Source organism: Salvelinus fontinalis, chromosome 16 (assembly GCF_029448725.1).
Source record: "Salvelinus fontinalis isolate EN_2023a chromosome 16, ASM2944872v1, whole genome shotgun sequence".
Lineage (NCBI taxonomy): Eukaryota > Metazoa > Chordata > Actinopteri > Salmoniformes > Salmonidae > Salvelinus > Salvelinus fontinalis.
This window is the reverse complement of record NC_074680.1, coordinates 26893161-26920725: the sequence shown is the minus strand read 5'-3', so window position 1 is coordinate 26920725 and position 27565 is coordinate 26893161. Positions and strand designations below refer to the sequence as shown.

The 27565-nt window shown below is 45.3% G+C and overlaps 1 protein-coding gene across 3 annotated transcripts in view; it reads left to right on the top strand.

The window, feature by feature from the left end:
* Positions 1-27565, top strand: part of LOC129812889 (feline leukemia virus subgroup C receptor-related protein 2-like) — a 75163-nt gene that overhangs the window by 4497 nt on the left and 43101 nt on the right. For all 3 annotated transcript variants that reach the window (XR_008753085.1, XM_055864852.1, XM_055864851.1), the window contains exons 2-6: positions 7766-7907; positions 17822-17962; positions 19085-19152; positions 19506-19609; positions 23175-23285. Coding sequence is in view for 2 of the 3 variants with exons in the window: in XM_055864852.1 (XP_055720827.1) it covers positions 7766-7907; positions 17822-17962; positions 19085-19152; positions 19506-19609; positions 23175-23285 (566 nt within the window). In the remaining variant the exon portion in view is untranslated. The remainder of the gene's footprint in view (positions 1-7765; positions 7908-17821; positions 17963-19084; positions 19153-19505; positions 19610-23174; positions 23286-27565) is intronic.

Below are 27565 nucleotides of genomic sequence, written 5' to 3'. Positions count from 1 at the left end.
TGGTGCGTGGTGCCGGAACTGGAGGTACCGGGCTGAGGACACGCATCTCAGGGCTAGTGCGGGGAGAAGGAACAGGGCATGCTGGACCCTGGACCCTGGGGACGCACATTAGGCCTAGTGCGTGGTGCCGGAACTGGTGGTACCGGACTGAGGACACGCATCTCAGGGCTAGTGCGGGGAGCAGCAACAGGACGCACAGGACTCTGGGGACACACAGGAGGCTTGGTGCGTGGTGTAGGCACTGGTGGTAAAAGGCTGGAGACACGCACCATAGAGCTAGTGCGTGGAGGAGGCACAGGGCTCTGAAGACGCACAGGAAGCCTGGTGCGTGGTGTAGGCACTGGTGGTACTGGGCTGGAGCGGGGAGGTGGCGCCGGAAATACCGGACCATGCAGGCGTACTGGCTCCCTTGAGCACTGAGCCTGTCCAACCTTACCTGGTTGTATGCTCCCCGTCGCCCGACCAGTGCGGGGAGGTGGAATAACCCGCACCGGGCTATGTAGGCGAACCGGGGACCACCATGCGTAAGGCTGGTGCCATGTAAGCCGGCCCGAGGAGACGCACTGGTGGCCAGATGCGTTGGGCCGGCTTCATGACATCCGGCTCAACACTCAATCTAGCCCGGCCGATACGAGGAGCTGGAATGTACCGAACCGGGCTATGCACGCGTACAGGAGACACCATGCGCTCTACAGCGTAACACGGTGTCTGCCCGTACTCTCGCTCTCCACGGTAAGTACAGGGAGTAGGCGCAGGTCTCCTACCTGACTTCGCCACACTCCCTTTAAGGCCCCCCCAATAAATTTTTGGGTTGTACTCACGGGCTCCCAGCCTTGCTTCCGTGCTGCCTCCTCATATCGCCTCCTCTCGGCTTTAGCTGCCTCCAGCTCTTCACGAGGGAGGCGATATTCTCCCGGTTGTGCCCAAGGTCCCTTACCATCCAGTATCTCCTCCCATGTCCATGAATCCTGTGTAGGTGGATCCTGTTGCCGCTTGACACGCCGCTTGGTCCTAGGTTGGTGGGTAATTCTGTCACGATCGTCTTCATTAGAGAGAGTGGACCAAGGCGCAGCGTGTGAAAAATACATCTTCTTTATTCAGAAGAGAGAAAACACAAAACAAACACTATACATAAACTGAAAACAAAACAACAAAACGACCGTGAAGCTACAAACGTTAGTGCACAGACAAGCAACAAACGTTCAAGATAGACAATTACCCACAAAACCCAAATGCCTATGGCTGCCTTAAATATGGCTCTCAATCAGAGACAATAAACCACAGCTGTCTCTAATTGAGAACCAATCTAGGCAGCCATAGACATACAAACACCTAGACAAGACATTGCCCCATTAAACATACAAACCCCTAGACAAACAAAACACATACATCCCCATGACACTAAAAACCCCTTAAACAATACACACACCCTAAACTAGACAAAACACACAAAGACAACCCACCCCAACTCACGCCCTGACCAACTAAATAAATAAAAGAAAAAGGAACAAATAGGTCAGGAACGTGACAAATGCATTAATGCAGCTACTTTTCTACAGGTATGTTAAATCGTCACTCTTTTAAAAATCAGAACTACCCATTTGAGGTGGGTAGTTCTGTCACGGCCGTCGTCGGAAGGAGACCAAGGTGCAGCGTGGTAAGCGTACATTTTATTTTATTTTTGTAAATGTCGCCAACAAAACAAGAAATGAAGAAACAACCGTGAAGCTTAACGGGGCTATAGTGCCACTAACAAAGATAACTACCCACAAACACCAAAGGGAAAAAAGGCTGCCTAAGTATGATTCCCAATCAGAGACAACGATAGACAGCTGTCCCTGATTGAGAACCATACCCGGCCAAAACAAAGAAATACAAAACATAGAAATAAAGAAACTAGAATGCCCACCCTAGTCACACCCTGGCCTAACCAAAATAGAGAATAAAAGCCTCTCTATGGCCAGGGCGTGACAATCATAGATACGCTACACATACTGAGACAGATGGGCGCTGTTTTGTTTGCTCGGATGCTTTCCCCGGTGAGATGCAGTCAGCCTCTTGTGAATTGAAGGACCTTTATGAAACACAGAGAGACGAAAGATTTAAAAAAAATTGATATATTCTTTTTATTATTTTTTATTTGTAAATTCTTTTGGAAAGACTTGGCATCCATGCCATTTTCTGTTTACCCTTTACAATTTTAATTTTGAATGTCTGTTTTCAGTTTCCAAATCTCAGTTAATCATTTTTTAATTTGATTTAAATGTTCATTGTGGTATGAATCATTTACACGGATGTTTGTCCTGTATATTGTGCTGTTTGTGCCGTGTTATGTTGAGGATTGTGTTGCCACATTGCCGCACAAGGGTTGTATGATGTCTTAGTTCAGGCATCTCTGGCAGTCTGTTTAATATCTATAAAACCCAGCAATTAAGATGTTTTTAACTGGTGCTATGACTCAGTTCAGAGGGGATCCTCATTTCTGGTCTGTGAAAGACATTAGGAGCCCATCCCGTGAACAATATATTAATGACATTAACTTCTCAGAAATCAAATTGTATATGGAGGCTATTTGTTTACCTGAGTTCAAAACATTGCATTATTTTGAAACATGAAAGGAAACCTTTGTCTTGATGCGTGGAGGTCTCTGGGTTTCTCTTTCTGCACTAGCAGGTGCTGTGACAGAAGTTTACAACCATTTTACTCATGCTGCCGAACTGGACATATGGAAGTCTCTTCAGGCCCACATCTCTGGCCATTCCTGAAAAGAAACTACATTTAGTGACATTTTCACAAGTGACCTGACCTCATAACTTCTAGCATCATGTTTTCACTGGATCATGAAATGACACTCACACTGCAGCATCCAATAAAAAACAGGGTTTGGATCTGCTTTTGTTGTCAAGGTTTCATGGTCAACTTTATTATACATATTATGAGCCAATTTTGTCAGTACATGCTCTACCATTTGAGGTCAGGGTACCACGGAGTCATTGGCTGATAATAACAAAGATTGAAAATAAACTGTCTGAGGTTTGAGTTTATGCTCTGTTGAGGTAATGCTCAAGACAGATGATGTAATGTGATCTGGCATTAGAAGACCCTATTTATGCCACGAACACTGAGGCTATGCCCAATAACTGAAATCAAACACTTTTTTATTTGTCACATGGGCCAAATACAACAGGTGTAGACTTTGAGTTTATTTTATTTTACAGGGACAGTGCACATTAATCAACGTTTCAGTAAAAGTGCTGGTTTTAGCCAGTCCGGCTAACTTTCAATCGCAGTGCCTGGGCAGGTTATTAAAAACAATTACAATAACAATATGGATAAACAATGAGCAGTGAGTGCCTCCCGAGTGGCGCAGCGGTCTAAGTCACTGCATTGCATTGCTAGAGGCATCACTACAGGTCCGGGTTTGATCCTGGGCTGTGTCGCAGCAGGCCGAGACCGGGAGACACATGAGGCGGCGCACAATTGGCCCAGCGTCGTCCAGGTTAGGGGAGGGTTAGGCCGGCCGGGATGTCCTTGTCCCATCGCGATCTGCGACTCCTGCGGCGGGCCGTTTGGCCAGTTGGACGGTGTTTCCTCCGGCACATTGGTGTGGCTGGCTTCCTGGTTAATCAAGCAGTGTGTCAAGAAGCAGTGCATCTTGGCAGAGTTGTGTTTCAGAGGACGCATGGCTCTAGACCTTTGCCTCTCCCGAGTCAGTATGGGAGTTGCAGCGATTAGATAAGACTGTAACTACCAATTGGATTTCACGAAAATGGGGAGAAAAAGGGGTAAAAATAAATAAATGGTACTATGATCAGTAAGCACATGCAGAGCAATATAGGACAAGCAACAAGTAGCATGCAGTAATAAAAATTCATAAAAGCAACAAAGTGTTTCCACACTTCAGAAGCTACAGACAACTTTAACGTGAAATGCTTACTTACAAGCTCTTTCCCAACAATGCAGAGTTAAATAACATAACAAGGCTATATACAAGGAGTACCGGTACCGAGTCAATGTGCAGGGTACTCTGACCTAACTGCTGGATATCACAAGGTCATATGAGGAGCAGGTGCATCTTTTCTTAAGGTCTATTGTATAATATTTGGATCGTGTATGTTCATTCAACACTGGTGAGCTGGCTGGGCAGATCATGTAGTACAGTGGTTCCCAAACTGTGGGGCGCGCCCCCTAGGGGAAGCATGAGGGGCTGGTATAGGGGGAGTGGGGGTCCCCCCCCAAAATTATTATTAATCTTTTTTTCAAGGAACTTTAAACTTAAACTTACTCTTGAAAGTTGTAATAGTATAATGCACAAGGTGCAATTTCAAAATTGGGCAGTGCGTCATCAGTTCCTTTTGTCATGTTAGTCATTGCATACCTTAGAGAGCTACTTATAACTTGTCAGAAATGTCCAGATCAACCAGCCCATGTCAGAGTTTTTTTTGCCAATGGATATTGTTGTATTTTTTCCCCATTCAAATATCACATGGCAAAATGTATAGAATTGCAAGGGGGGCAGTGAAAAAGTTTGGCAGCCCCTGATGTAGTACAGTAAAAACATAGAAGGACTAGTATAAGCGTAGGGTACTATGAGTCTCACATAGTCAAGAACGTAAATATAAGTTTGCATCATCTCCACTGTTGTTTAAGTCCAAGTCCCTGACATAAGAGCTTGAGTGTGACTTCAGCATGTGGCAGGGGGGGTATTAGTGATTTGTATTTGACATTTGTATCTTATAGTTATTGAGAAATAATTGATTGAAGTTGGAATATTTGTGACATTATAGCCTTACCCAAGCCTCCTTTAAGACTTCATAATGTTTCATCTGTAGGTGCTACAAAGCAAAAGTTGGAGTCATATGAAGCTTTACCGCTCGCTCTGTAATATGAGTAGTATTTTGTTTTCAATAACATGCATTAATTTATGAATATAGACAAATATAAACATACATATTGAAAATATTAATGTTTTGATTTGGCACATTTTTCAATATTTTGTTAAACATAATATACTCTATGGGCATATCAAAGTTCCTGAGTGGGATTTTTGCCAGTTTAACAGTTATGGCCCATTTTATACAGAGAAATTGTCATAATAGGCAATGCTCCCAAACACAGCCTTCTTTTTACTTGTATCATTGCACATCTTGCAGATTACCAACAGAGGGCAACCATTTTGAATCAATTTTCACGTTAACTTTGTTGGTAATGCTTACAAATTGGATCATAACTTTAATAGTAGAAGAGATCCCACACTGAAACTTTGATATCTTCGATATATATTGAGTATATTTGCCAAATCTACAATTTTCTATATTAATGTTTATATTTTTCAATATTCATAAATGTATGATTATAATACTACTCATGTTACAGAGCGAGTGGTAAAGCTTCATATGACTCCAACTTTTGCTTTGTAACCAACAGATGAAACATTTTGGACTCTTAAAGGAGGCCTAAAGGAGGCGCTTTTCATTACAGGTAGAATCTCAAAGTTGCTTTAAAAATCAAATAAACCAAATACAATTTAGCAAAGCAAATGTAAGGGATCTGGCAGTTTTTGGGCGATGGTCTTCCACAGCTTTAGGTGATAGGCAGTTCAGAAAGGTAGTATCTTAAGAGGAGGGAGCATAGATGGTACAGTCAGTCAGGGAGGTAGAGACACCTCATAGATAGGCCCCGGAGCTCTTCACCGTGCACCTCGTTGTCTTTTCAAAAGTCACAGCTGCTCCTCCATAGGTAGGCTGGATTGTCCACTACTAAAATGTAGCACCCACCTGGGTGATCCTTCAGCGACTGTCAAAGCGCCAGTAAGACTACCACAAATCAGCAAAGGTCTGCATCCCCTCACAACGCAGAACACTTCCCTGGTGCAGGGGGCCAAAAAGCTGATGCTGTTGCTCTGGTGTTGCTCCATTATTCAAATCATATTAGCTAGCTAGCCAAGCCAAATATAAACTGACTTGCCATAATCAAGGCCAAAATATCACAAATATTCCAGCTTCAATGAATTATTTCTCAATTATGCTTTAAAATACAAATGTCAAATATATGTCAACAATCCTTCCTCCAAAGCATGCTTATATGGATTACATTTAGTGAGAAAAAAAATCATGGTCTTTTTTGGTTCTAGTTCTGTGTTTACAATAGCCCATGCATTTACTGACACTCTAACAACTGTCAAGCAGTATGCCAATGTTCTTAGTGGTTCATTAACATACAGTTGAAGTCGGAAGTTTACATACACAGGTTGGAGTCATGAAAACTCGCTTTTCAACCACTCCACAAATTTCTTGTTAACTAACTATAGTTTTGGCAAGTCGTTTAGGATATCTACTTTGTGCATGACACAAGTAAACAGCTTTAAACAGCTTGGAAAATTCCAGAAAATGATGTCATGGCTTTAGAAGCTTCTGAGTCAATTGGAGGTGTACCTGTGGATGTATTTCAAGGCCTACCTTCAAACTCAGTGCCTCTTTGCTTGACATCATGGGAAAATCAAAAGAAATCAGCCAAGACCTCAGAAAAAAATGATAGACTTACACAAGTCTAGTTCATCCTTGGGAGCAATTTCCAAATGCCTGAAGGTACCATGTTCATCTGTACCAACAATAGTACGCAAGTATAAACACCGTGGGACCAGGCATCCATCATACCGCTCAGGAAGGAGACGTGTTCTGTCTTCTAGAGATGAACGTACTTTGGTGCGAAAAGTGCAAATCAATCCCAGAACAACAGCAAAGGACATTGTGAAGATGCTGGAGGAAACAGGTACAGAAGTATCTATATCCACAGTAAAACGAGTCCTATATCGACATAACCTGAAAGGCCGCTCAGCAAGGCAGAAGCCACTGCTCCAAAACCTCCATAAAAAAACAAACTACGGTTTGCAACTGCACATGGGGACAAAGATCGTACTTTTTGGAGAAATGTGCTCTGGTCTGATAAAACAAAAATAGAACTGTTTGGCCATAATGACCATTGTTATGTTTGGAGGAAAAAGGGGGAGGCTTGCAAGCTGAAGAACACCATCCCAACCGTGAAGCACGGGGGTGGCAGCATCATGCTGTGGGGGTGCTTTGCTGCAGGAGGAACTGGTGCACTTCACAAAATAGATGGCATCATGAGGGAGTAAAATGATGTGGATATATTGAAGCAACATCTCAAGACATCAGTCAGGAAGTTAAAGCTTGGTCACAAATGGGTCTTCCAAATGGACAATGACCCCAAGCATACTTCCAAAGTTGTGGCAAAATGGCTTAAGAACAACAAAGTCAAGGTATTGGAGTGGCCATCACAAAGCCCTGACCTCAATCCTATAGAAAATGTGTGGGCAGACCTGAAAAAGTGTGTGCGAGCAAGGAGGCCTACAAACCTGACTCAGTTACACCAGCTCTGTCAGGAGGAATAGGCCAAAATTCACCCAACTTATTGTGGGAAGCTTGTGGAAGGCTACCCGAAGCGTTTGACCCAGGTTAAACAGTTTAAAGGCAATGCTACCAAATACTAATTGAGTGTATTCAACTGTAGGACTGTTTAAACGCCTTACTTAACATTTTAGTGTGTATATTTGTTTTTTGATATGCAAAGCAGGGAAGCACTGGAAGTTATTTTAAATATGTCATATGTGTTTTCTTTTATGCCTCAAATCAAATTTGTTGTGCCTTGGTTATGATCCCTTTTTCCAAGCTTTGTTTTATATGTATGTAGGTGTGAGGGGAGGAGTCATTGAATGATCATGTATTTTTGTCTCCCTCACTCACAGTTGGGCATTGCCATTGGCTTCCTGGTGCCACCCATCCTCGTGCCAAATGTTGACAATATAGAAGAGCTGGCATACCACATCAGCATCATGTTCTACATCACTGCTGGAGTGGCCACCATGATCTTCATCCTCGTGGTCTTCAGTAAGTCCTGAGGGAAAATGGACAGTCTTATACACAGTACATCCTGCGGCTAACACATAGAGTTGGCCAGTAGAGTCACTCCTTCCTAAACTCATCCAAATTATAAAATATAACTATTTCAGTCATTATGAACCTTGAGGTGTTGAATTCATTATAATGTCAATATGAGGGGCCAGTATTACCTCTCCCCTAACATTGTCGGTCACAACAACTCATAGTTAACTCTTGGTAGAGGACAAATAGAGCCTCAGTTCATAACTTGTGCCGAAGAGATTTGGTTTCTGACTCACATAGCTCTGCTATGGCAGTTGGAATACAATTACATTGCACCATTGCATCTCTGAGGCTTACCATTGGGTCTGCAGTTCTGTAGTCTTCTGTCCTGGATATCTATTTGTCCCTGGCTGTCATGTTCTCCTGGCAGTGTTGGTGGATAGGTCAGCAGTCTTAGGGATTAGTGTGTGTTGAGATGTGCTCTGAACAGACCACCTAACGTCTCTTCACTCACTCGCTGTGGCAGGGCTGCAATCGCTGTAATTGACCGAGATCCCTTTAGTTGTGATATTAAAACGGAGTAGGGACGTTGAGCGGTATTATATAGAATCATTCCTTTGCCCCCCCTTCCCTAGTATCTGTTTAATGACTGACACTTTCTCAGAGTGATGACATGGTAGGATAGATAGAGAAGTATTCACATGAGTCACATGAACTTCAGTAACCTATGTTTGTCCAGTGTTCATGACTTCTGCAATTACCCTCAGTTAAAACTGCTGAACTGCCTTTTTAAAGTAGTTTTGTTTCATCACACAAACCAGGTCATCTCACTTCTGTTTTGGGGCCTCCCATGTTTTGTTGAAAGAGGCACATTGGGCAAGCTTAGACACGGAACCTGGCCTTCGAAGAAGAACAGGGATTCACTGCCTGACCTGCCATTTTTTATCTTTTCTTGACTATTGGGAAATAAAACTCTCCTCCGGTGTCAGCAGACAGTATTGAATAGCGACTTAACGAATTGATCAAAGTGAACACGGGATAAGACAAGGCCCTTTCTATCTCCCCAGACTGCTCTGTGGGAAAACACAAGCATGTTTACAGCCTGTAGCCCTCTAGTTCTGGATCAGTAAACCAGATCATCTTCCAAGAAAATTCAGAGACAACCTATGCCTCTCTTGGCACGGTCCGCTGGATCCAACCCATGGCAACTTCACCCTGATCACATAATTAACCCGGCCACACCCTCTGCCCCCCCCCCCCTCCCCCAACATGCCAACATTCAGGCTACTGACAATCCCAGTGGAGAATCTTTTTCTGCACTTTCACACTCAACCAAATGAAACTGGAGCCAGGGGGGAGGATGTGAGCAGATACTGTAGAGATCACACACATGTTCGCAGCTAAGTGGTTGATCTCACCTCAAACTGTTACTGTATTTATCTTGTGACTCTGTATTCAAGATTTCTTTATTCTGAGAACAAAGCTGATACATAATGTATGTTCAGTCTGTAAGTCTTAAAAAAACAGGAATCTGTTTCTCAAAGGCGCTGAGAGATATTTGATGTCAGTTATCAAGTGTGCTTGTATAAAGGTGTGGTTAATCAAACAGGTAAGGTAGGTCACAGTGTGCTGATATGGTGGCTGTACTGTATGTGTCACCCATCTGTGGTTAGGACTCACTGTGAGCTGGATGCTGTAATATGCATTATCTCATACCTATTGAAGCCCTCTGTTAGCTGAGTCCTGTAAGATATCTGATATCTATTGAAGCCCTCTGTTAGCTGAGTCCTGTAAGATATATGATGCCTATTGAAGCCCTCTGTTAGCTGAGTCCTGTAAGATATCTGATATCTATTGAAGCCCTCTGTTAGCTGAGTCCTGTAAGATATCTGATATCTATTGAAGCCCTCTGTTAGCTGAGTCCTGTAAGATATCTGATATCTATTGAAGCCCTCTGTTAGCTCAGTCCTGTAAGATATCTGATATCTATTGAAGCCCTCTCTTAGCCTGGTGCTGTAAGATATTTGAATCCTATTGAAGCCCTCTGTTAGCTGGGTGCTATAAGGTATCTGAGGCCTATTGAAGCCCTCTGTTAGCTGGGTGCTGTAAGATATCTGAGGCCTATTGAAGCCCTCTGTTAGCTGAGTCCTGTAAGATATCTGATGCCTATTGAAGCCCTCTGTTAGCTGAGTCCTGTAAGATATCTGATGCCTATTGAAGCCCTCTGTTAGCTGAGTCCTATAAGACATCTGATACTTATTGAAGCCCTCTGTTAGCTGGGTGCTGTAAGATATCTGAGGCCTATTGAAGCCTTCTGTTAGCTGAGTCCTATAAGATATCTGGTGCCTATTGAAGCCCTCTGTTAGCCTGGTGCTGTAAGATATCTGATACTTATTGAAGCCCTCCGTTAGCTGAGTCTGGTATGATATATGATACCTATTGAAGCCCTCCGTTAGCTGAGTCTGGTAAGATATCTGATACTTATTGAAGCCCTCTGTTAGCTGAGTCCTGTAAGATATCTGATATCTATTGAAGCCCTCTGTTAGCTCAGTCCTGTAAGATATCTGATATCTATTGAAGCCCTCTCTTAGCCTGGTGCTGTAAGATATTTGAATCCTATTGAAGCCCTCTGTTAGCTGGGTGCTATAAGGTATCTGAGGCCTATTGAAGCCCTCTGTTAGCTGGGTGCTGTAAGATATCTGAGGCCTATTGAAGCCCTCTGTTAGCTGAGTCCTGTAAGATATCTGATGCCTATTGAAGCCCTCTGTTAGCTGAGTCCTGTAAGATATCTGATGCCTATTGAAGCCCTCTGTTAGCTGAGTCCTATAAGACATCTGATACTTATTGAAGCCCTCTGTTAGCTGGGTGCTGTAAGATATCTGAGGCCTATTGAAGCCTTCTGTTAGCTGAGTCCTATAAGATATCTGGTGCCTATTGAAGCCCTCTGTTAGCCTGGTGCTGTAAGATATCTGATACTTATTGAAGCCCTCCGTTAGCTGAGTCTGGTATGATATATGATACCTATTGAAGCCCTCCGTTAGCTGAGTCTGGTAAGATATCTGATACTTATTGAAGCCCTCTGTTAGCTGAGTCCTGTAAGATATATGATGCCTATTGAAGCCCTCTGTTAGCTGAGTCCTGTAAGATATCTGATATCTATTGAAGCCCTCTGTTAGCTGAGTCCTGTAAGATATCTGATATCTATTGAAGCCCTCTGTTAGCTGAGTCCTGTAAGATATCTGATGCCTATTGAAGCCCTCTGTTAGCTGAGTCCTGTAAGATATCTGATGCCTATTGAAGCCCTCTGTTAGCTGAGTCCTGTAAGATATCTGATGCCTATTGAAGCCCTCTGTTAGCTGAGTCCTGTAAGATATCTGATGCCTATTGAAGCCCTCTGTTAGCTGAGTCCTGTAAGATATCTGATGCCTATTGAAGCCCTCTGTTAGCTGAGTCCTGTAAGATATCTGATGCCTATTGAAGCCCTCTGTTAGCTGAGTCCTGTAAGATATCTGATGCCTATTGAAGCCCTCTGTTAGCTGAGTCCTATAAGACATCTGATACTTATTGAAGCCCTCTGTTAGCCTGGTGCTGTAAGTTATTTGAAGCCTATTGAAGCCCTCTGTTAGCTGTACAGATAGGTGGAGTAGAGGCTAGTTGGTGTGTGGGTCTACTCTATGAACTCCTGCCCCAGTCTGCTGATCTCTCCTCCACTTCTCAGACTGAATGTTAGAGCTGATCTCTCCTCCACTTCTCAGACTGAACGTTGGAGCTGATCTCTCCTCCACTTCTCAGACTGAACGTTGGAGCTGATCTCTCCTCCACTTCTCAGACTGAATGTTGGAGCTGATCTCTCCTCCACTTCTCAGACTGAATGTTGGAGCTGATCTCTCCTCCACTTCTCAGACTGAACATTGGAGCTGATCTCTCCTCCACTTCTCAGACTGAATGTTGGAGCTGATCTCTCCTCCACTTCTCAGACTGAACATTGGAGCTGATCTCTCCTCCACTTCTCAGACTGAATGTTGGAGCTGATCTCTTCTCTACTTCTGAGACTGAACATTGGAGCTGATCTCTCCTCCACTTCTCAGACTGAACGTTGGAGCTGATCTCTCCTCCACTTCTCAGACTGAATGTTGGAGCTGATCTCTCCTCCACTTCTCAGACTGAATGTTGGAGCTGATCTCTCCTCCACTTCTCAGACTGAATGTTGGAGCTGATCTCTCCTCCACTTCTCAGACTGAATGTTGGAGCTGATCTCTCCTCCACTTCTGAGACTGAACATTGGAGCTGATTTCTCCTCTACTTCTCAGACTGAACGTTGGAGCTGATCTCTCCTCCACTTCTCAGACTGAACGTTGGAGCTGATCTCTCCTCCACTTCTCAGACTGAATGTTGGAGCTGATCTCTCCTCCACTTCTCAGACTGAATGTTGGAGCTGATCTCTCCTCCACTTCTCAGACTGAATGTTGGAGCTGATCTCTCCTCCACTTCTCAGACTGAATGTTGGAGCTGATCTCTTCTCTACTTCTGAGACTGAACATTGGAGCTGATCTCTCCTCCACTTCTCAGACTGAACGTTGGAGCTGATCTCTCCTCCACTTCTCAGACTGAATGTTGGAGCTGATCTCTCCTCCACTTCTCAGACTGAATGTTGGAGCTGATCTCTCCTCCACTTCTCAGACTGAATGTTGGAGCTGATCTCTCCTCCACTTCTCAGACTGAATGTTGGAGCTGATCTCTCCTCCACTTCTCAGACTTAACGTTGGAGCTGATCTCTCCTCCACTTCTCAGACTGAACGTTGGAGCTGATCTCTCCTCCACTTCTCAGACTGAATGTTGGAGCTGATCTCTCCTCCACTTCTCAGACTGAATGTTGGAGCTGATCTCTCCTCCACTTCTCAGACTGAATGTTGGAGCTGATCTCTCCTCCACTTCTCAGACTGAACGTTGGAGCTGATCTCTCCTCCACTTCTCAGACTGAATGTTGGAGCTGATCTCTCCTCCACTTCTCAGACTGAATGTTGGAGCTGATCTCTCCTCCACTTCTCAGACTGAACTTTGGATTTGATCTCTCCTCCACTTCTCAGACTGAATGTTGGAGCTGATCTCTCCTCCACTTCTGACTGAACGTTGGAGCTGATCTCTCCTCCACTTCTCAGACTGAACATTGGAGTTGATCTCTCCTCCACTTCTCAGACTGAATGTTGGAGCTGATCTCTTCTCTACTTCTGAGACTGAACATTGGAGCTGATCTCTCCTCCACTTCTCAGACTGAACGTTTGAGCTGATCTCTCCTCCACTTCTCAGACTGAATGTTGGAGCTGATCTCTCCTCCACTTCTCAGACTGAATGTTGGAGCTGATCTCTCCTCCACTTCTCAGACTGAATGTTGGAGCTGATCTCTCCTCCACTTCTGAGACTGAACATTGGAGCTGATCTCTCCTCTACTTCTCAGACTGAACGTTGGAGCTGATCTCTCCTCCACTTCTCAGACTGAACGTTGGAGCTGATCTCTCCTCCACTTCTCAGACTGACTGTTGGAGCTGATCTCTCCTCCACTTCTCAGACTGAATGTTGGAGCTGATCTCTCCTCCACTTCTCAGACTGAATGTTGGAGCTTATCTCTCCTCCACTTCTCAGACTGAACTTTGGAGCTGATCTCTCCTCCACTTCTCAGACTGAATGTTGGAGCTGATCTCTCCTCCACTTCTCAGACTGAACGTTGGAGCTGATCTCTCCTCCACTTCTCAGACTGAACATTGGAGCTGATCTCTCCTCCACTTCTCAGACTGAATGTTGGAGCTGATCTCTCCTCCACTTCTCAGACTGAACGTTGGAGCTGATCTCTCCTCCATTTCTCAGACTGAATGTTGGAGCTGATCTCTCCTCCACTTCTCAGACTGAATGTTGGAGCTGATCTCTCCTCCACTTCTCAGACTGAACTTTGGAGCTGATCTCTCCTCCATTTCTCAGACTGAATGTTGGAGCTGATCTCTCCTCCACTTCTCAGACTGAACGTTGGAGCTGATCTCTCCTCCACTTCTCAGACTGAACATTGGAGCTGATCTCTCCTCCACTTCTCAGACTGAATGTTGGAGCTGATCTCTCCTCCACTTCTCAGACTGAATGTTGGAGCTGATCTCTCCTCCACTTCTCAGACTGAACGTTGGAGCTGATCTCTCCTCCATTTCTCAGACTGAGTGTTGGAGCTGATCTCTCCTCCACTTCTCACTGAATGTTGGAGTTGATCTCTCCTCCACTTCTCAGACTGAACGTTGGAGTTACATTACATTTACATTTAAGTCATTTAGCAGACGCTCTTATCCAGAGCGACTTACAAATTGGTGCATTCACCTTATGACATCCAGTGGAACAGCCACTTTACAATAGTGCATCTTTTAAGGGGGGGGTTGGTCAGAAGGATTACTTTATCCTATCCTAGGTATTCCTTGAAGAGGTGGGGTTTCAGGTGTCTCCGGAAGGTGGTGATTGACTCCGCTGTCCTGGCGTCGTGAGGGAGTTTGTTCCACCATTGGGGTGCCAGAGCAGCGAACAGTTTTGACTGGGCTGAGCGGGAACTGTACTTCCTCAGTGGTAGGGAGGCGAGCAGGCCAGAGGTGGATGAACGCAGTGCCCTTGTTTGGGTGTAGGGCCTGATCAGAGCCTGAAGGTACTGAGGTGCCGTTCCCCTCACAGCTCCGTAGGCAAGCACCATGGTCTTGTAGCGGATGCGAGCTTCAACTGGAAGCCAGTGGAGAGAGCGGAGGAGCGGGGTGACGTGAGAGATCTTGGGAAGGTTGAACACCAGACGGGCTGCGGCGTTCTGGATGAGTTGTAGGGGTTTAATGGCACAGGCAGGGAGCCCAGCCAACAGCGAGTTCCAGTAATCCAGACGGGAGATGACAAGTGCCTGGATTAGGACCTGCGCCGCTTCCTGTGTGAGGCAGGGTCGTACTCTGCGGATGTTGTAGCATGAACCTACAGGAACGGGCCACCGCCTTGATGTTAGTTGAGAACGACAGGGTGTTGTCCAGGATCACGCCAAGGTTCTTAGTGCTCTGGGAGGAGGACACAATGGAGTTGTCAACCGTGATGGCGAGATCATGGAACGGGCAGTCCTTCCCCGGGAGGAAGAGCAGCTCCGTCTTGCCGAGGTTCAGCTTGAGGTGGTGATCCGTCATCCACACTGATATGTCTGCCAGACATGCAGAGATGCGATTCGCCACCTGGTTATCAGAAGGGGGAAAGGAGAAGATTAATTGTGTGTCGTCTGCATAGCAATGATAGGAGAGACCATGTGAGGTTATGACAGAGCCAAGTGACTTGGTGTATAGCGAGAATAGGAGAGGGCCTAGAACAGAGCTCTGGGGGACACCAGTGGTGAGAGCACGTGGTGAGGAGACAGATTCTCGCCACGCCACCTGGTAGGAGCGACCTGTCAGGTAGGACGCAATCCAAGCGTGGGCCGCGCCGGAGATGCCCAACTCGGAGAGGGTGGAGAGGAGGATCTGATGGTTCACAGTATCAAAGGCAGCCGATAGGTCTAGAAGGATGAGAGCAGAGGAGAGAGAGTTAGCTTTAGCAGTGCGGAGCGCCTCCGTGACACAGAGAAGAGCAGTCTCAGTTGAATGACTAGTCTTGAAACCTGACGGATTTGGATCAAGAAGGTCATTCTGAGAGAGATAGCAGGAGAGCTGGCCAAGGACGGCACGTTCAAGAGTTTTGGAGAGAAAAGAAAGAAGGGATACTGGTCTGTAGTTGTTGACATCGGAGGGATCGAGTGTAGGTTTTTTCAGAAGGGGTGCAACTCTCGCTCTCTTGAAGACGGAAGGGACGTAGTCAGCGGTCAAGGATGAGTTGATGAGCGAGGTGAGGTAAGGGAGAAGGTCTCCGGAAATGGTCTGGAGAAGAGAGGAGGGGATAGGGTCAAGCGGGCAGGTTGTTGGGCGGCCGGCCGTCACAAGACGCGAGATTTCATCTGGAGAGAGAGGGGAGAAAGAGGTCAGAGCACAGGGTAGGGCAGTGTGAGCAGAACCAGCGGTGTCGTTTGACTTAGCAAACGAGGATTGGATGTCGTCGACCTTCTTTTCAAAATGGTTGACGAAGTCGTCTGCAGAGAGGGAGGGGGGGGGGGGGGGGGAGGATTCAGGAGGGAGGAGAAGGTGGCAAAGAGCTTCCTAGGGTTAGAGGCAGATGCTTGGAATTTAGAGTGGTAGAAAGTGGCTTTAGCAGCAGAGACAGAAGAGGAAAATGTAGAGAGGAGGGAGCGAAAGGATGCCAGGTCCGCAGGGAGGCGAGTTTTCCTCCATTTCCGCTCGGCTGCCCGGAGCCCTATTCTGTGAGCTCGCAATGAGTCGTCGAGCCACGGAGCAGGAGGGGAGGAGAGAGCCGGCCTGGAGGATAGGGGACATAGAGAGTCAAAGGATGCAGAAAGGGAGGAGAGGAGGGTTGAGGAGGCAGAATCAGGAGATAGGCTGGAGAAGGTTTGAGCAGAGGGAAGAGATGATAGGATGGAAGAGGAGAGAGTAGCGGGGGAGAGAGAGCGAAGGTTGGGACGGCGCGATACCATCCGAGTAGGGGCAGTGTGGGAAGTGTTGGATGAGAGCGAGAGGGAAAAGGATACAAGGAGCTTATCAAGCCATCAAGCTCATTGATGAACTCTCCAAGGGAACCTGGAGGGCGATAAATGATAAGGATGTTAAGCTTGAAAGGGCTGGTAACTGTGACAGCATGGAATTCAAAGGAGGCGATAGACAGATGGGTAAGGGGAGAAAGAGAGAATGACCACTTGGGAGAGATGAGGATCAAGGTGCCACCACCCCTCTGACCAGAAGCTCTCGGGGTGTGCGAGAACACGTGGGCAGACGAGGAGAGAGCAGTAGGAGTAGCAGTGTTATCTGTGGTGATCCATGTTTCCGTCAGTGCCAAGAAGTCGAGGGACTGGAGGGAAGCATAGGCTGAGATGAACTCTGCCTTGTTGGCCGCAGATCGGCAGTTCCAGAGGCTGCCGGAGACCTGGAACTCCACGTGGGTCGTGCGCGCTGGGACCACCAGGCTAGGGTGGCCGCGGCCACGCGGTGTGAAGCGTTTGATCTCTCCTCCACTTCTCAGACTGAACGTTGGAGCTGATCTCTCCTCCACTTCTGAGACTGAACGTTGGAGCTGGACTCTCCAGCGTGACTATTGTTGAATCACTGACTGACTGACTGACTCACTGACGCACCAGGGGCATGGAGGAAGAGAGGGACCCTGATAGGGCAAACAGTTACTGGTGCATTTCATCTCTCCAGTCTTCAGGTAAATTCTCAGACACTCATCTTTCTTAACTCTCTCTTTCTCTCTTGCTCTTTTAGAGATAGGCCTGGTTTGTTGCCTTGGCTGTGCTGTACTGAACTAGCTGGATGTAACTTTGGCCCCTCCTGTCCTATAGTCCCCCAAACCAAAGCTTTTTTACTGCCCGTGACTGCCCTGACTCCTACTGAGCTCAGGTGTCTGTGTTGATTGATAGAAGCACATATGGAGGGATGTTAGAGGTCATGGGATGGCCATTGCCCTTTCACTAATTTGTTGCTATCACCAGCTTATTTGAGTGACTGCTGCTAGTTTTTCTTGGGGGGAGAAACGAGGGGGAGGATTGACTTGTGGTTGGATCCAATTTTAACATAGTCTTTTAAAGGGCTCTGACAGTTGTGCAACTTCAGAATCTACATCCAACCCTTGTCTAATATACTTTGGGTGTGTCTAGATAATGTATATTGAGAACACACATTTAGGTGTGTCTATGATTGGTGTTGTTTGTGAAATATTTGTATAGGAATGAATGGTCCAGTGTTACAGGAATTGCATACAAACTTCTACACTACAGTATATCAGCAATATTACATTATTATTATTACCGGTTCTGTATCTGTGTTCAACAGTGTTCCAAGAGAAGCCGGAAATCCCTCCCACCCTGGCTCAGGTCCAGGCCAGGAGCATCCCTCCAGAAGATTACTCCTACATGGCTTCTATCCTGAGACTGCTGCGTAACCTACCCTTCATGCTCCTCGTCATCAGCTATGGTGGGTCGTATTCACCCTCTATCACTCTCCAACCACACCCATGTCTACCAGCATGTTTGTTCTCCTATTATTTGAGAAAACAGAAGTTACATAAGGCTGGTCAGATCAAAGCTTGTTCTGTTGGTGATGCCTCAGACCTAATCTCATAAACACACACACATGGCCTCACAGCAGAATTCCCCCTATTTGAAGTACACTGTGCATTATCCTGCAGTCTCTACTGTGTGTCCCCTGAATGAGTTCAAGTAAGGTGAACTCACAAGCGTAAATATGAACAACGTGGATGCTGTTGCATCATCACAGTGACAGGTGAATGAAAACATGTACACAACATCAGAATATAACCATCTGAAGATAACATCTGTTAGGGGCTTAAAGCCAGATCAATAGCTCATTATCAGTTTGTGCTTAGAGATGTGAATATATCTCTCATTATGTTTTTGTATCCAGCACAGAGTACATATTTGTACATCAAACGGTCTTTTTGAGGATTTTAGGTTTATTGTCAGATTCTTAGGGTTGAAAGGTCACAGTCCTTGTAGTTAATGGTTAACTTATTGAAGATTTGCAATGGTAGCGTTACTAGTCCATAAAAGTATTGCCTCGGGTCAGCTTAGCCTGAATAAATTTTAACTGAATTATTGGTTGCCTTGGCTGTGCCATCTCAATATAAACAATGACATAAATGCTAGAGTTGAACTATTACATATGTCATGCCCTTTAGCTGTTTGGAAATATTAAGTTTTACTTTTTTAAATGTTATTTGATATTAACATTGTTTACCCTTTGATGTGGCAAATAAGGATTTTCAGGAACAAGACAACAAACCTTAAGGGAAAAGCTGTCCAAACCAATTAAATATTGAGTGACACACCACCGTTTATGTCAAAGTCAAATATTCTCTCCTTTGTAGTAGAAGACTGGCTAAGGGCCAGGTATGGGTTCCATTAGGACAGGGCCAGTGAAACCCAAATACAGCGTCCCATCTGGATCCCCCTGCTTTCCCTGCAGGCCTCAGAATAAATAAAGACCTGCTCCTCTGCAGACTACAGCTCCTGTAAAATACAGCTCTGTCTCAGAGTGCAGAAACAAAACTAACATGTGTCCTTATGTTTTCTGCAGGGCTGAATGTCGGTTGTTTCTATGCTGTTTCCACACTGCTGAACCGGATGATTATTGAGCATTATCCAGTAAGTCTCACCTGAATCTTATCACAACAAAACCAACCTACTGTAGTCTGCATAAGTCCCTCCGTGGTCATGACCTTCAGTTATATCCTCACTTACTGTATTCAAGGAAGATCTTGAGATGTTACCTCCCCAATAAGTAAAACATTTAATTGTGTAGTCTATAATTAAGGGTCTTTTCTAGACTAAAGACACAATTCTATAGACGTGAAAAAGATGACTGGGGTATAAGAGAACTAGTATCAAGTTCTAGTAGCAAGTAGGCTCACCCCAGATAAGATAACTGAAGGCGTGAGAGGGGCAGGATGTCCAATTTGACTGCAGAAAGACCAATTCAGTCATTTTAACCTCCACAGGGTGAAGAGTTGAATGCTGGAAGAATTGGCCTCACCATTGTCATTGCGGGGATGGTGGGGTCCCTCATATGTGGGATCTGGTTGGACAAGACCAAAACCTACAAGTAAGATACTCTTAGGAACACTTGAGAGTACACAATACTTTACTAAAAATACACGTTATTGCATACAGCATTATGCTCCTAGATACAATAGCTTTTTTGTGTGACTGATCACTGAATGGCAAGTCCGGCCCGAGCCTTTTGGGCCCTGAGCGAGATTTGGTTGGGGTGCGTCACCTCGCTGGGAAAACATTTTTGTGCCACCCCCCCAATGTTACAGTTTTAACGCAAGTTTTATGCAATTCTATACATTTTGACATGGAGCGGAGCAAAAAATGGTACGTTTAACAGCTAAATTCCTGCAATTATACCCATTTTGCCATAACTTATGCCATGATAAAATTATATCTGAATGAGAGTGACAAACAAAATCAATGTGGGCCCCCTGGAGGTCAGGGCCCCTGGGCATGTGCCCTGGTATAAGTCCATGATTAATAGATAGCTGGCAAGACAAACTTACCAATCAAATGATTTTCTCTGCAATGGCAATTGAGTGACTGACATAACAAGATAAAAACTGCTGATGCACAAGCACATTTCGAAATTGCACTTTGTCTATTCAAGGAACAGTAAGTTGAGGCCCTGACTGAGTTCCTAAAAAAAACACAACGATTTGGTTAGGGACCCTCTAGTGGCCGCGTGGCCCTAAGCGACCACTTATGCCCAGGGCTCAGTGGCCCTTCCTTAGTACTAAGTAACTAAATAAGGTTACATACACAGTCCCCAACTTAGACACATACACATTGTAATAGTGCAGCTGTAGCTGGTTGCTGACAAGGCCACTGGTTAATCTTTTGTCTGATGACACCAGAAAATCCCAGTAATTGGCTTTATAATCCTCTCAAGTTTTTTCGTCACGCTCTCTGATCAAATCAGTCAAGCTCTGTGTTGGAAGAGGTCCAGTAACTGCTGATGAGTGAGTTAATAAGATAAGAGCTGTTAAGGTCCCACTGCTCATCTCTTTGAGAACCTTTGCCCTTTTTAAATAGTGATTAAAATTTGATTTGCCTTGCGTACAGATAACTATTGTGTACAGATAAAGACTAGTGCATACAGTAGCTAGATTCACTGTATCTACTTAATCTTACTCTACATCTAATATCTCAATCATATCCTTCATTTAAAAAACTATCCATAGCATAGGTTCACAAGGTAACAATCAGTAATGTTGTGTTACACTCTTGAGCTCCGGGCTATGAAAACAGTAAACCGAATATGACCTTGGATGGGCTGGGCTCTTGCTTCTCTCATTAGCCACTCTAAAGGAGGCACTTTCTGCATGAATGTCTTTTAAAACTCTCATTCAAAGGCAGGCGTCTAGGCAGATTAGTTATTTTTGTTGGAAGTGGAAACCAATGCGGTTCTGGAGGAACTAAGCGTTGTATCTGATGCCTCTCCCTGCATATCCAAGCTGACAAGTTTTATCTATGAATCCTCTCAGCTGAAGTACTGGCCTGTTGGAATTGAGGCTCCATAGAGAATGCCTGAGAGGAAGTCTCTATCCTTTTAAATGCATCTAAATACAAATGTAGATCGTAAGGGAAAGGGGGATACCTAGTCAGTTGTACAACTGAATGCATTCAACTGAAATGTGTCTTCCGCATTTAACCCCATTTTACTGAATCAGAAAGGTGCGGGGGGCTGTCTTAATCAACATCCACGTCATCGGCAGCCGGGGAACAGTGGCTGACATTTTAAAGTGGAAATTACAAACTTTAGAAGCCTTTTTAAACCTTGAATACACTACACGTTTACAATTCCTGCTGTGTAGGAAAATTCTAAGTAACAAAAGAGTGATCAAATTAAGATGTAGAGGTTATTAATGCAGTCATTCAGACATCTGCACAGACAATGTCCAATTCTGTTTAATCTCCTTTCTATTTGTTTTGGTCAAATAACACAGGCCCTTGTTTCTCACCACAGAGCAGCCATTCATCAAACACCTGACCTGATCATGAACAAACAATGAATCAACTATGTAGTTCAATTGTAGGTGTTACACAACTCTACACATCAGGGAATGCTATAACAACAGCAGTGGCAGTACCAAGTGTTTACATGCCAACCTAGCCCCCAAACTCCTGCTTCATCCCCAGCAGGCAGTTATCTAATCGTAGGACTAATCGTAGCAAAACATGCTCAACATTTAATGTCCAACAAGATATTGTAGCCTGTAGCTTTTGCGACTCCAGGAGAAGAGGAATAGTGGAGAGGCTTGCGTAATTGTGCATCTGGAAAAGAGAGGCTATATGTAGCTGAAGAAGCTCATTCATATGAACTCATTTGTTGGTTAAATATTAGGCCTAATACTGCAGTACATGTATAATCACCAGCCAATGTGATCACACCATTGCACGCTTTCTCTCCTTTCAAATTCCCCGCCAGTTATTTTGGCTGAAGACAGATAAACTACAAATCGCTAGTAGGCTAAGTTAGAAAAGTATGCATGTTAACCCATCATTTAGGAGCTAGATATAAGGGCTTTAAAAATGTAGCTCTCAAAGTCAAGAAAAAAAGATGCAATGGCAGATACAATGTGTTTCCCCATGAATTTCTGTGACAATAGACAAGAACAGCTCAAGGACAGAACTACATACATTTACATGGAGAGAATACATGCATTAAAAGTATTTCTGTGAAGCTTTGATAAGTTTGATGTCTGACAACAATAGAATGTTCATTATTTAATGCGTTCCAAAGCTGCTAAGATAAAAGGCAACGTTTTATACTGAGGTGTTAGCGAGACTTAAGCATAACTTATGACTACCTTGGTTGGTGGAAATAAAAGTACAGGCTTTGTGACCACAATACCTTTCAAATATAAAGGAAAGGTTTATAAAAGTTGACGGCATGGTAAAGTTGGCAACTTTCCATCTTAGTATGAAAGGGATATATAACACATGTTATGAGGGGGAAAATTGTTTCCCCAAATTCTTCACATGCCATTCGAATAAATCGAGCCAAAGCATTCAACCCAGATTTCTGTTATTGATGCTCCCTTCCTCATACCTCCATGTGTGTGAGAGACAAAGGACTAAGTTGTATTAACAACAATAGCTGAGTGGAGCAATGTTTCATGCGTGGTTGTACAGGAAGAGCTTCACCAAAGTAAGCCTGTTGGTGTAGGCCAGAATGTGCCAGTTTTAATAAGGGGGTCTTAGATGGTCAGGATTCTTGTTTTTCCTCTCATAGAGGATGGGATTGGAGGTGTTGACAGTGAAGCCATAGCCAGCCTTACTGAACAGTTCTGCATGCTAGTTCAGAACCTGGATGGGTTACTGGTGCTGTATGTACGCCTACCACAGATTGTTGAGGACTGGGACTTTTCTGAAGTGCTTTGTGAAACTTATGTAAAAGCAATATCCAGATAAGATGAATACATTGCAGACTCATTCAAATCCCATATGGGATATGCAGCTATGTTGACGTGTCCGTGAGAAATGCAGCAAATCAAACTGCTTATGAAAATATAGTTAGTACATTTCTGTTTACACAAGCATACAGTACATTTCATATAGGCAAAATCCAAGAAAAACAAACATATATTATTATTTTCCTCTCTCCCCAGACAGACTACCCTGGCTGTATATCTTCTGTCCTTCGTGGGAATGGTGGTCTATGCCTTCACCCTCAACTTAGGCCACCTATGGGTGGTGTTTGTAACATCGGGGGCTCTAGGGTAAGAGTGAACAAACACTGTGACCATACACAATGATGTTGCTATTCCACCTTTAGCATGTCAGTTGTAATGTGGTGTGGACTAGGTTTCCTGCCCTGGTCACACCGCAGGAACACTGCATGCTATTTACATTGCAAACGGCCTCCTTGTTCTTTAAACAGCCACTCTGTGGGAAGAGGCAGACAATATCTTACAATGCTAATGTTAAGACTGTTTAAGGTCAAGTGTAGTGGGAGACAAGCCCATGATTCTGTGCAACATTAATTATTTTCCTCTGGAGTTGAATAAGTATTTTATTATTTGTTAACTCATGTACAATGGGGCAAAAAAGTATTTAGTCAGCCACCAATTGTGCAAGTTCTCACACTTAAAATTTTCATCATAGGTACACTTCAACTATGGCAGACAAAATGAGAAAAAAAAATCCAGAAAATCACATTGTAGGATTTTTAATTAATTAATTTGCAAATTATGGTGGAAAATAAGTATTTGGTCACCTACAAACAAGCAAGATTTCTGTCTCTCACAGACCTGTAACTTCTTCTTTAAGAGGCTCCTCTGTCCTCCACTCGTTACCTGTATTAATGGCACCTGTTTGTACTTGTTATCAGTATAAAAGACACCTGTCCACAACCTCAAACAGTCACACTCCAAACTCCACTATGGCCAAGACCAAAGAGCTGTCAAAGGACACTAGAAACAAAATTGTAGACTTGCACCAGGCTGGGAAGACTGAATCTGCAATAGGTAAGCAGCTTGGTTTGAAGAAATCAACTGTGGGAGCAATTATTAGGAAATGGAAGACATACAAGACCACTGATAATCTCCCTCGATCTGGGGCTCCACGCAAGATCTCACCCCGTGGGGTCAAAATGATCACAAGAACGTTTTTTTTTCTTTTCGTACCTCCGGGTTGGAGCGAGTAGTCGCATTTCGCTTCGCTCCACAGGTAGTATTACATTTCATTTCATTTCATTACAGTACAACGGTTTGATTTGTTTGATCTTAGCACTTTTTTCTTAGCTAGCTACGTAGCCGTCTTTGTATCAAAGATAATTGTGTAGTTTAGAGTAATTATCAAGGTTAGCTAGCCAGCTATTTTCGTCCATCTAACGTTGTCAACACTGCTAGCTAGCCAGCTAGCCAACTTCTACCGAAACATTACAACGGAACGATTTGATTAGTGTAGTGTTAGCTAGCTACATAGTTGTCTTTGCTGTCTTTGTATCTAAGATAATTGTGTAGTTTAGAGTAATTGTCGAGGTTATCGAGGTTACCTAGCCAGTTATCGAGGCTACCTAGCCAGCAACACTTTCAAACAAAGTCAACAATGCAGCCACTGCTAGCTAGCCTACTTCACCAGCCAGCAGTACTGTATCATTTTAATCATTTTAGTCAATAAGATTTTTGCAACGTAAGCTTAACTTTCTGAACATTCGAGACGTGTAGTCCACTTGTCATTCCAATCTCCTTTGCATTAGCATAGCCTCTTCTGTAGCCTGTCAACTATGTGTCTGTCTGTCCCTGTTCTCTCCTCTCTGCACAGAACGTACAAACACTTCACACCGCGTGGCCGCTGCCACTCTAACCTGGTGGTCCCAGCGCGCACGACCCACGTGGAGTTCCAGGTCTCCGGCAGCCTCTGGAACTGCCGATCTGCGGCCAACAAGGCAGAGTTCATCCCAGCCTATGCGTCCCTCCAGTCCCTCGACTTCTTGGCACTGACGGAAACATGGATTACCACAGATAACACTGCTACTCCTACTGCACTCTCCTCGTCTGCCCACGTGTTCTCGCACACCCCGAGAGCTTCTGGTCAGCGGGGTGGTGGCACTGGGATCCTCATCTCTCCCAAGTGGACATTCTCTTTCTCCCCTTACCATCGGTCTATCGCCTCCTTTGAATTCCATGCTGTCACGGTTACCAGCCCTTTCAAGCTTAACATCCTTATCATTTATCGCCCTCCAGGTTCCCTCGGAGAGTTCATCAATGAGCTTGATGCCTTGATAAGTTCCTTTCCTGAGGATGGCTCACCTCTCACAGTTCTGGGTGACTTTAACCTCCCCACGTCTACCTTTGACTCATTCCTCTCTGCCTCCTTCTTTCCACTCCTCTCCTCTTTTGACCTCACCCTCTCACCTTCCCCCCTACTCACAAGGCAGGCAATACGCTTGACCTTATCTTTACTAGATGCTGTTCTTCCACTAATCTCATTGCAACTCCCCTCCAAGTCTCCGACCACTACCTTGTATCCTTTTCCCTCTCGCTCTCAACACTTCCCACTCTGCCCCTACTCGGATGGTATCGCGCCGTCCCAACCTTCGCTCTCTCTCCCCCGCTACTCTCTCCTCTTCCATCCTATCATCTCTTCCCTCTGCTCAAACCTTCTCCAACCTATCTCCTGATTCTGCCTCCTCAACCCTCCTCTCCTCCCTTTCTGCATCCTTTGACTCTCTATGTCCCCTATCCTCCAGGCCGGCTCGGTCCTCCCCTCCTGCTCCGTGGCTCGACGACTCATTGCGAGCTCACAGAACAGGGCTCCGGGCAGCCGAGCGGAAATGGAGGAAAACTCGCCTCCCTGCGGACCTGGCATCCTTTCACTCCCTCCTCTCTACATTTTCCTCTTCTGTCTCTGCTGCTAAAGCCACTTTCTACCACTCTAAATTCCAAGCATCTGCCTCTAACCCTAGGAAGCTCTTTGCCACCTTCTCCTCCCTCCTGAATCCTCCTCCCCCCCCCCCCCCTCCTCCCTCTCTGCGGATGACTTCGTCAGCCATTTTGAAAAGAAGGTCGACGACATCCGATCCTCGTTTGCTAAGTCAAACGACACCGCTGGTTCTGCTCACACTTCCCTACCCCAACAACCTGCCCGCTTGACCCTATCCCATCCTCTCTTCTCCTGACTATTTCCGGAGACCTTCTCCCTTACCTCACCTCGCTCATCAACTCATCCTTGACCGCTGGCTACGTCCCTTCTGTCTTCAAGAGAGCGAGAGTTGCACCCCTTCTGAAAACCTACACTCGATCCCTCCGATTGTCAACAACTACAGACCAGTATCCCTTCTTTCTTTTCTCTCAAACTCTTGAACGTGCCGTCCTTGGCCAGCTCTCCTGCTATCTCTCTCAGAATGACCTTCTTGATCCAAATCCGTCAGGTTTCAAGACTAGTCATTCAACTGAGACTGCTCTTCTGTGTCACGGAGGCGCTCCGCACTGCTAAAGCTAACTCTCTCTCCTCTGCTCTCATCCTTCTAGACCTATCGACTGCCTTTGATACTGCTTGACCCTATCCCATCCTCTCTTCTCCTGACTATTTCCGGAGACCTTCTCCCTTACCTCACCTCGCTCATCAACTCATCCTTGACCGCTGGCTACGTCCCTTCTGTCTTCAAGAGAGCGAGAGTTGCACCCCTTCTGAAAACCTACACTCGATCCCTCCGATGTCAACAACTACAGACCAGTATCCCTTCTTTCTTTTCTCTCAAACTCTTGAACGTGCCGTCCTTGGCCAGCTCTCCTGCTATCTCTCTCAGAATGACCTTCTTGATCCAAATCCGTCAGGTTTCAAGACTAGTCATTCAACTGAGACTGCTCTTCTGTGTCACGGAGGCGCTCCGCACTGCTAAAGCTAACTCTCTCTCCTCTGCTCTCATCCTTCTAGACCTATCGACTGCCTTTGATACTGTGAACCATCAGATCCTCCTCTCCACCCTCTCCGAGTTGGGCATCTCCGGCGCGGCCCACGCTTGGATTGCGTCCTACCTGACAGGTCGCTCCTACCAGGGGGTGTGGAGAGAATATGTCTCCGCACCACGTGCTCTCACCACTGGTGTCCCCCAGGGCTCTGTTCTAGGCCCTTTCCTATTCTCGCTATACACCAAGTCGCTTGGCTCTGTCATATCCTCACATGGTCTCTCCTATCATTGCTATGCAGACGACACACAATTAATCTTCTCCTTTCCCCCTTCTGATAACCAGGTGGCAAATCGCATCTCTGCATGTCTGGCAGACATATCAGTGTGGATGACGGATCACCACCTCAAGCTGAACCTCGGCAAGACGGAGCTGCTCTTCCTCCCGGGGAAGGACTGCCCGTTCCATGATCTCGCCATCACGGTTGACAACTCCATTGTGTCCTCCTCCCAGAGTGCTAAGAACCTTGGCGTGATCCTGGACAACACCCTGTCGTTCTCAACTAACATCAAGGCGGTGGCCCGTTCCTGTCGGTTCATGCTCTACAACATTCGCAGAGTACGACCCTGCCTCACACAGGAAGCGGC